Source organism: Haematobia irritans, chromosome 4 (assembly GCF_050003625.1).
Source record: "Haematobia irritans isolate KBUSLIRL chromosome 4, ASM5000362v1, whole genome shotgun sequence".
Taxonomy (NCBI): domain Eukaryota; kingdom Metazoa; phylum Arthropoda; class Insecta; order Diptera; family Muscidae; genus Haematobia; species Haematobia irritans.
In genome coordinates, this window is record NC_134400.1 from 82,804,678 (window position 1) to 82,814,316 (window position 9,639).

The 9,639-nt window shown below is 36.8% G+C and overlaps 1 protein-coding gene across 1 annotated transcript; it reads right to left on the reverse strand.

Moving 5' to 3' along the window:
- Positions 1-963: 963 nt before the first annotated feature.
- On the reverse strand, positions 964-5,406 carry LOC142235633 (uncharacterized). The gene has a single exon (XM_075306896.1). The coding sequence runs from the start codon at positions 5,404-5,406 to the stop codon at positions 964-966; it is 4,443 nt and encodes a 1,480-aa protein (XP_075163011.1).
- Between the last annotated feature and the right edge of the window lie 4,233 nt (positions 5,407-9,639).

Genomic DNA, 9,639 nt, shown 5'->3' on the forward strand with positions numbered 1-9,639 from the left:
TCAGTTCAGGCGTATCATCTGCTTTTGTGGCCAAGGGGGCGTCATTGTCATCAGAGTCATCCAAGTCCGCGGGATCGAATTTTGATATATCACAAAGACTTAGCAAACCACATTTCTCAGCGATTTCCCGCACTTCACCAAACCGGAGGGTCTTAGTTGGTTCTTCGGGCTCAAAAAAGATATCATCACGATTATGAATCATTGAGTGATGACGGTTCCCACAAACTTCACATCTATTTGGAGATGGACAATCAGCTCTCTTATGGGAAGTATGAAAACAATTCAGGCAGAGTCCACTGGATAAAACAACATCGTAGCGTTCTCTAAAAAACATTCTACGGAACTTGAAGCAATACTTCAGGGGATGGCTTCGGCCGCAAACAACGCATTGGTTAACCATGTCTATTCTGTTGAAGAAAAGGAAGAAAAACAAAGAAAGAGAGGTACGACAATAAATTAGCATTTCTTATGATATGATCAAATGGTTAGTTATGAATTCTTCGATTTGTGTTCGCGTTTAATTTTCGAATTTTAATTTGACGATGTAGGCAATACGCACAATTTTACGATTGGTCGAACGATAATACCATTTTGCGTGTTCACTTCGGCAACACGAACATTATTATCAGTTCCTCTTATAACTTTCGTAATACGACCGAGGCGCCACTCAGTTGGGGGTAATGAGTCATCTTTGACGACCACAAAATCATTTTCCTTAACATTGTTACAAGTAGTCTTCCATTTGTAACGTCGTTGAAGCTCTGTTACATACTCTGATTTCCATCGCTGACTGAAGATATGATGAATGGATTTTAGTCGTCTCCAACGGTTTAAAAAAGACAAGTTCTCTTTCTGTATGTTTGAAGTAGACTCAGGAGGAGCGGTTAATGGTGATCCTCGCAAAAAATGTCCAGGCGTTAGAGGCAAAAGTTCGGAGGGATTTTGTGACATAGGAGAGAGTGGTCAAGAATTTAAAACCGACTCTACTCTGATTAGTAGTGTGCTAAACTCTTCATACGTGAAATTCAAATTTCCTGCGATCTTTTTCAAATGGGACTTCATACTTTTAACCGCTGATTCCCATAATCCTCCCATGTGGGGGGCATAAGGCGGTATAAAAGACCACGAGAAACCATGAAGGCTATATTTATCAGCAATACACTTTTCGGCAGCTTGGAGAAAACGATTATGTTCCTGCAAAAGCTTGGCACTTGCTCCAACGAAGTTACGTCCATTATCTGAGAACATAGTTTTCGGAAGGCCACGGCGTCCGACAAAGCGCATAAACGCAGCAAGAAAACCATCTGTGGTTAAATCAGAGCAAACTTCCAGATGTACAGCACGCGTAGGAAAACAGACAAAAACTGCAGCATAACCTTTTGTCAATTTGGCATTTCTTAATGTTGAGGTTTTCACATTAAACGGGCCAGCAAAATCAACTCCTGCGTAGGTAAACGGCAGGGAAAAAGTGACTCGTTCAGGAGGAAGAGCAGCCATAAATTGATTTTGAAATTTACGTTTATAAAGAGTGCATGCCTTACAAGACCTGATACATTTGCGAATTAAATTTTTCAATCTGGGTATATAAAAACTTTGTCTCAGAGCACGAAGCATAAGGTTATATTCAGCATGAAGCAATATCTGATGAGTGTATCTCACAAGCAAATCAGCTAAATGTGACTTATCAGGAACGATTATAGGATGTCTTTCGTCATAACTAAAAACTGTGTTTTCAAGACGACCTCCAACACGTAATAGTCCATCCTTCCCTCTGAAAGGAGCTAGGGTTAAAATATTACTCTTTCCGCTTATTGGTTCTTTGCGGGTTAAACTAGCATATTCTGCTGGGTAGAACTGAATTTGAGCGGCTATAAAAAGTCTTCGTTTTGTCTCAGATATTTCATCTGCTGTTATATCGGGTGCAAAGTCAACTTTCTTTTTCTGACAGCGAGTTATAAAACGAAATACCCAACACATAACTCTAAAGGCACGATTTAACGATGAAAATCTTGATATCATATCATCGGTGATGAGCAAATGAAAAGTCGCAGACTTCTTTGCTTCTAAATTTGTGGGACCAAACGTACATGGCTTCGGCCAGTCTCTTTGGGGTATCTGAAGCCAGGTGGGGCCATGCCACCAAAGCCTTTTACGAATCAATTCTTGTGGGGTGCAACCACGTGATCCTAAATCTGCAGGATTTTCTTCTGTGCGAATATGGTGTATGGCAACATTTTTCGAAAGCTCGGTAATTTCTGTAACTCGATTCGCAACAAATGTTTTTAGAGTTTGGGGGTCCTTCTGTAACCACCCAAGGACGATTGAAGAATCAGTCCAAAAATATATCTCAGGTTGGAAATTCAAGTTTTCAGTAGCGATTTTTACTAATTTTGCTAACAAAAGTGCTCCGCACAACTCCAGCTTAGGTATTGTTAATCGTTTTATTGGAGCGACCCTTGTCTTGGCGACTAGCAAATGACTGCATATTTTATCTGACGAGACAATCCGAACATATACAACTCCACAATAGGCCTTTTCAGAAGCGTCTGAAAAGCAGTGAAATTGGAGGTTAGCTTCTGGTGAAAACTCAATCCATCTAGGTATACGCAAAGCATGTATATCTGCCAATTTATCTCGAAAAGAAGACCATTTCACCATCAGATGATCAGGAACAGGTTCGTCCCAGTTCGCCTTCTCTTCCCACAACTGTTGCATTAATACTTTTGCCAGGATGACAATGGGTCCTAGCCAACCAAGTGGATCATAAAGTCTGGCTATTACGGATAATATCTGCCGTTTGGTAGCTGTTGGTGTAGCTTCAAGTGTACTCACAACATAATAAAAGCTATCGGACATAGCATTCCATCGTACCCCAAGTGTTTTAGCCGAGCTTGAATCATCAAAATTTAAAAACTCTTCGTCTAGAAGATCCTCCCGGGCTATATTTTCAAGAAGAAATTTCGCATTTGCTGCTATCTTTTTCAGGGGGAAAGCTGCTGATTTCAACGTTGAAATTAGCTCAATTTGCTTATTTTTTGCCTCTTGCAAAGTATGTCCTCCAGATAATATATCATCAACATAAACTTCTTCTCTCAAAATCTTTGAAGATAGAGGACTGTCTATATTACAGTCATAACTTAGCTGCTGAAGGGTTCTAATTGCCAGGAAGGGCGCACAATTAACCCCGAAGGTTACAGTCTTTAATTCATAAGACTTTATAGAATCTGTTGGATTCTCTCGAAAAGCAATCCGCTGAAATGGACGATCCTCAGGGTGAAGTAGTATCTGGCGATACATTTTCTGTATATCTCCAGTAAAAACGAAACGATAGTAACGCCAGTTCAACATTATTTGAATAATATCTGCCTGTAATGTAGGACCAGGATATAGTACATCATTTAAAGACGAACCGCTATTGGTTTTCTTTGAACCATTAAAAACAACTCTCACCTTAGTACTTTTGCTCTCTGGCTTTACAACTGCATGGTGAGGTAAAAAGAAGGAGAAATGTCTCTCTGTTGAACTTTCAAAATGATTCACACACTCCATGTGGTCTAACTCGATATATTCTTTGAGGACTCTTTCATATTCACTTTTCAACTCAGGAGCCTTGCAAAGAGTAGCTTCTAATCTCCTATATTGAGCTAAAGCCATTTTTTGAGAAGGTCCAAGATATAGTGTCTCTGGAAACTCTCTTCGAAATGGTAGACGAACTACATATCGCCCATCAGGTTGACGGCTAGTTGTAGCTTTGTAAAATTTCTCACAATAGTCATCATCCTCTGATGCAGATATTGTATCTGGTAATTCTTCAATCTCCCAAAATCTTTTAACCAAATCTGTTAGGATAACGTCTTCAGAGTCGTACACGGTGGTGGAAAAAGTTTGAACTTCATCTGTTGATAAAGGACCTGATAAATACCACCCAAATTGACTCTCTCTGGCTTCTAGTCCATTGGGAAAACATGTAACTCCATTTAAATTAATCGACGGCAAATAATCGCTACCTATTATCATGTCAATAGGAGCTGGTTTATAAAAGTTTGGATCAGCCATCTTTAATCCCTGAATCTCAGGAAGATTTCCAATACTCACTCTTCTAGATGGCAAAAAGTGAGATATTTTTGGAACAACAATTGCTTTAATCTTGATCGAAAACTGTTTTGATCTTGATTTTAAGTTTATGAAACAACGACCACTGGAACTTCCAACTACTGTACCACCTAAACCGGAGATTTGAGAATGGTGTTTGATAACTGGCAAAGATAAAGTTTGTTGAATTTTCTTCGATATGAAACTCTTCTCGGAGCCTGCATCTAACAAGGCCCGAATCGTAAAACGCTCACCACAATTTTCAATATCAATAAGTGCCGTCGGCAGAATTGTGGTTCCTTCATTTTGAGCAAAATGAGCTTGAACAGCTTCTATAGAGCTTTCTGCTGTATTATTGTCCTCAGGTTGAGACTCATTACTCGAACTTGCATGTGCGTTTTCAAAATCTGGTGGAGAATTACCACGAGTAGTGTTCTTATTCTTCTTAGTGTGAAGGTGCAACAAGGTATGGTGCTTCTTATTACATTCTCTACAGGATTGGCTACTGGTGCAGCTGGTTCTAAAATGCGATGTTGAAAAACAATTTGCACACATTTTATTTGCATAAACAAATTTCATACGATCCTTCACTGATAGTGCTCTAAATTCTTCGCAAAACCGTAAATGGTGATTCTTTTTACATTTCTTGCATCTATTTTGATTCGTAGAATCTATGCGCGATTGAAAAGTTTGTGATTTGTTGCTGTGACTCTGATTTTCTCTCGAATTTGGTTTCCGCAGATCTGAAATAGTTTCAATTATCTGTATTCTTGTAGACAGAAACTCGTCCATTTGTTTCCAGGTAGGAAGTCGTTTGTGGTCTGTAAGTGAATCTTCCCACGCTCTTAAAGTCTCTTCTGGAAGCTTGGTGGAACAATGATGAACCAAAATTGGGTCCCAATTTTCAGTATTAATTTTATATGATCGAAAAATTGATAAACTATCATTTATTCCACGTTGAATTACTCTAATGGATTTTGGTGTCTCACATTGAGCAACTTGAATTCCAAAAAGAGTTTTCATTTGTTGGTGGACTAATATACGAGTATTTTCATAACGATGCTTGAGAGCATCCCAAGCCAACTGAAAGTTTTCATCAACCAAATCAAACTTGCTTACAATTTGGTAGGCTTCGCCTCTTGTTTTTCCTCTCAGGTGGAAGAGCTTTTGCGCTGGTGACAAATCTGGATGAGCGCCAAAAACTGCCCAGAATATGTCGCGAAAAGCAGGCCATTTTGAATAACCACCCTCAAATGGAGGTGTATCACACGGTGGCAACTTCAACGTTGAGGAACTGTGCTGTGAAATGGTCATATCATGTCGAATACTTTCATCTGCTTTCGATGCATGTTTCTCCGATATAAATTCTATAAGCCTAGCCTTGACCTCTTTGTACCTCTTATACGCCTCTTTATATTTATTGACCGATATCTTCTGAAGTTCAATGTCTTCCGCCGTTTCATCACTCGTCTGAATTTCCTCATACTTCTCAACAAATTTCTCCCACCTCCTGTCTAATTCTGTTTCTTCAACTTTGGCTACTGCAATTCTGCATTCATCTGCCAACTTAAAATCCTTACAGAATGATATAACTTGTTCAGCATCGAATAATAACTTTCTACGTATAGACATTTTTACGTGAGTGTGTGTACTCTACACTGTATCAGGAAGATGTAAAAAATTGACGTCGAAATTGAAATTGATTTTTTTCCTCGCCAAATCCAAAATATAAATATTTTTGTGAATGTATTTTTGTTTAAAATATCAAAGTGTACATTAAACTTGAAAAATACCTTGAATAAAGTCGATTCCGTTTGATTCTATAAAAAATTCGTGGTATTTTATTGAATCCCGCCCGGGAAAAAATATTTTCGTTGATCTGGCAACTCTATAAACAAGTATTGTTGAAGGGGTGTATGTGCCAGAATAAAAACAAAGCGTTCACTGAAAATTGTTGTTGTAATGCACCGTAACAATTTTTTGAAATTTATTTTGTATTTTTCGCTTACCAGTGTTCTGCCAAATGTCGATGCGTTTCTTCAATAATGGATTTTTATTTGTAATTTGCCTTTTTAATTTTTGTAGATATATTATTTCTTTTATCAGGTGGACAACTGTGTCTTTTCTTTAAATTTTGTAAAGAAAAATCACAAATCTTTTAATATTTTCGCAGTACTTCAGAATTTGTTTCGCATAAATTAGCTTCTATTTTCATTAAAAAATAAATTAATTTCACGAATATCCATTATCCATTTTTTATTTCTGCTTTTTATTTGATTTACGTTGTCACAAAAATAGCAAATAATCAAAAGAATTTTTTACCGTACACTTTGAATGTCACTCACACCACCAATAATATTGTTCACTGTTGTTGTTGTAATTTTTCGTTTTCTTTTTCACCCACTCGGGAATGTTCTAATTGGCGCGAATACCGTTATCCGAATTTTGTAAGCTAACTTTTGTTAAATAAATTTAATTTTTATCTTCAAACGTTCTTTTTTATTTATACAAAGACGACAACAAAGAACCATAAACACTCACCCTTTGGTTTGCCTTTTATTGTTACACCGTTGATATTATAAATTCACCACCACTGAATTGAATTGAAATTTTGATGACCAAAAATGTTCTTGTTGCACTTATTTTTATTATTGTTCCAGTTTATTATAATGCCAGGAGGGCCACTTTTTGTTTTTTAAACAATTATTTTTAGTATTTCTTGAGGAAACCACAATTTTTATTTCTTGTAATTTTAATATTCGTATTACTAAACCGCACTGTCCGATCACTTGTAGCTTTTGGTTTGTTTGGTATGTGTGTGTGTATCAATATACTTTATAGTGGTTATCTATCGATTAACAGTAATGAGTATCGAGTTGCCAACTTCATTCCTCAATGATATCGATTACTCATTAGCACTACCCGTACACTTTTAATCGATATACAAGGTAGTACTACTTATCGTACTAATTGTCTTTATATTTTCAAACGCTTTTTTGTTGTTATTATTTTTGCATGTACATACGTAATACTGTTGTAAATATGTATTTTCAATGTTAATATGTTTTTTAATATAGTTTTAGGTTATGTTTGGTCACGGATTAACAAACTTTCACAAAATTATTTTATGTTGTTTTTAATGTTTTTTTCACTTTTTAACCGATTTGATCACTTTTTCATAAAAATTGCAATGTATCACCGTACCTACCTTGCTTTATTCTCTTACTTATACCACAATGACTATGCTGTATGATGACTGTCGATGACTTTTTTGCTGTTATGCTGATGAAATCGTCGATTTCATGTACTTGATGATCGATGCCGTCGTTGATGTTGTTGCAGATTACTGCTTTACTTGTTTTAAATGTTCTGATGCACAGACTATGACCGTTTTCACAAAAAACGTATGCAATTTTTAAATCAGTTTTTCAGGAAGAAAAGTTTCTCACTATTTTCTAGTTCTTTCCTATCCTAATCCGTAGGATTTTTTCGAAGGACCAATGAATATTCCTCTTCGTGAAAGTGGAATATGGAAATGTAGGGTTTTAAAAGAGAATCTCAAGCTCGTGAAGCTCCTCGGTTGGCCTTTCGAAAGAAAAACAAACAAATCGAATTCGTGGAATTCAAGGCCAAAAGATCCTGCTTTATTAGCGGTTACGTAGTAACTAACTAAAAAATACATAAAAATTCCCGCTTCAAGCGGCTATTAATTCAAAACTAATACTAGTACAATAGTGAGACAAGGATGTCTGTATATGAATTCAAGTTATGAAATTGTGAAAGTAGGAAAAATATATAAAGTAAATGAAATCATATATAAAAAATGAAATGTCAAAAAAATGAATAGAAAGAATAATAGGTATATTCACGTCAGGTTGAACCATGCGTTCAACACGGTCTTAAAGCAATATTTCGATGTGTTACAAACGGAATTACAAAGTTAATATACCCCCATCCTATGGTGGAGGGTATAAAAAGATTTCCGCTAGCGTGTCTCGAACCTGTGTTTTCTGCGCCATACGTATTGACAGTCGCCTTATGTTAGCACATTGCACCACCGAGGGAGTTGTCATAATAACGTCTAACGATTATTTTAAGACTTTTCATAACCAAAGAAAAACGAATGCCGTTCATGAAATCGTGAACGCCCGTGGACGAAATTGTGAACATTCCGTTTTGATTTTTTGTGAACGCTTCCGTTTCATTTTGTCACCGTCCGTTCACGACTATGGAACGTAATTTTTTCTATTAGTGTACTTGAAATAAATAAACTAAACAACATATATATTTTTGCACTTAATATAACTTAATTTTAGGCTCAATTTAACAACGGACTTTTGTTCGTGTATATTTTAGTGTATATGGTTAAAGAGTTAAAAGTCGATTAATTGTGAACTAACATGAAAGGTCGATTATTCAACTTTGAGGAATATCAAAAGTTAATAAGACGGCTTTAAAGACCACCACGAAACTATGGTTGGTCCAATTGGGTCGACTTTTAACTCTTTGACATCGACTTTCCGAACAGTTGACTTTCGACTTTAGCATCCCTAGTGATTAAGGCTTTGCATAGAATTAATCGACTGGATGAAAGAAGCACGTTATCCAACCAACTCATTTTTTTCTGGTTTGTGTTTAGGGTTCAATAAGTCGATATGGGGCATTCTCCTTCTGATGCCAGTGGTTATTACAATAATACTCGTGTTGAGTGCCACGTCTCATCTCATACAGTGCTTCCCGTGTACATATATTCCAAACGCCCTACGAATGATGTTATTTACGTGCTCCTCGAAGCCATTGACCATAAAATCTGTGAAAAATACTTGACCATATTATGACGACCACTTCGAAATATGCTCTAGCCCAGCATTCATTTATGCGTGAGTATGTGTGATGTAGTGGGGTTTAGATAGATTACAGGACTCACACGGCCACTTCAAACTAACACATTTCAACGAAACGTTCCCACACATCAATGCACAAGCCCCCGGATATATTTTTATTACCTCTTCAAAATGTTTCATACTTTTTTTCACAGCCATATTCAGCTGGAAATGATGATAGTCAATCCAACCAGTTTCCACAGGGTGTGTGAATACACACACATACACACGCGTTTTTATATACACTATAAAAAATCCTAGATTTCAATCTTGCACACGATAGTCACATCGAGTTATATTGAAGTATGTCTCTCATATAGACCAGTGTTTCAGTGAGAGATGGGAGCGTAATTGAAATTTCACTCAAGATCAGACACGAAGGAAAAACGTGGGTTTACCATCCCTTACGAATTTAAAGCAAATCGAAGAACATAAGTCCAGTTTTGGTTAAGTCTCTAAAGAGCTGGGAAAAAGCAAGAAAATCCGAGAAGTTAAATTTCCTAAAAGGCTTCCTGGGCACTCAATATTAATTCATAACTTTTTCCCACATCCTTTGGGAATTTAAGAAAGTTATAAAAAATATGGGTATGGGAGAGATCCACCCCCTGAACACACCCTAAAAAATCGCTTCTGTAATGACAGTTGAAATCTAGTTAAAGTGGTT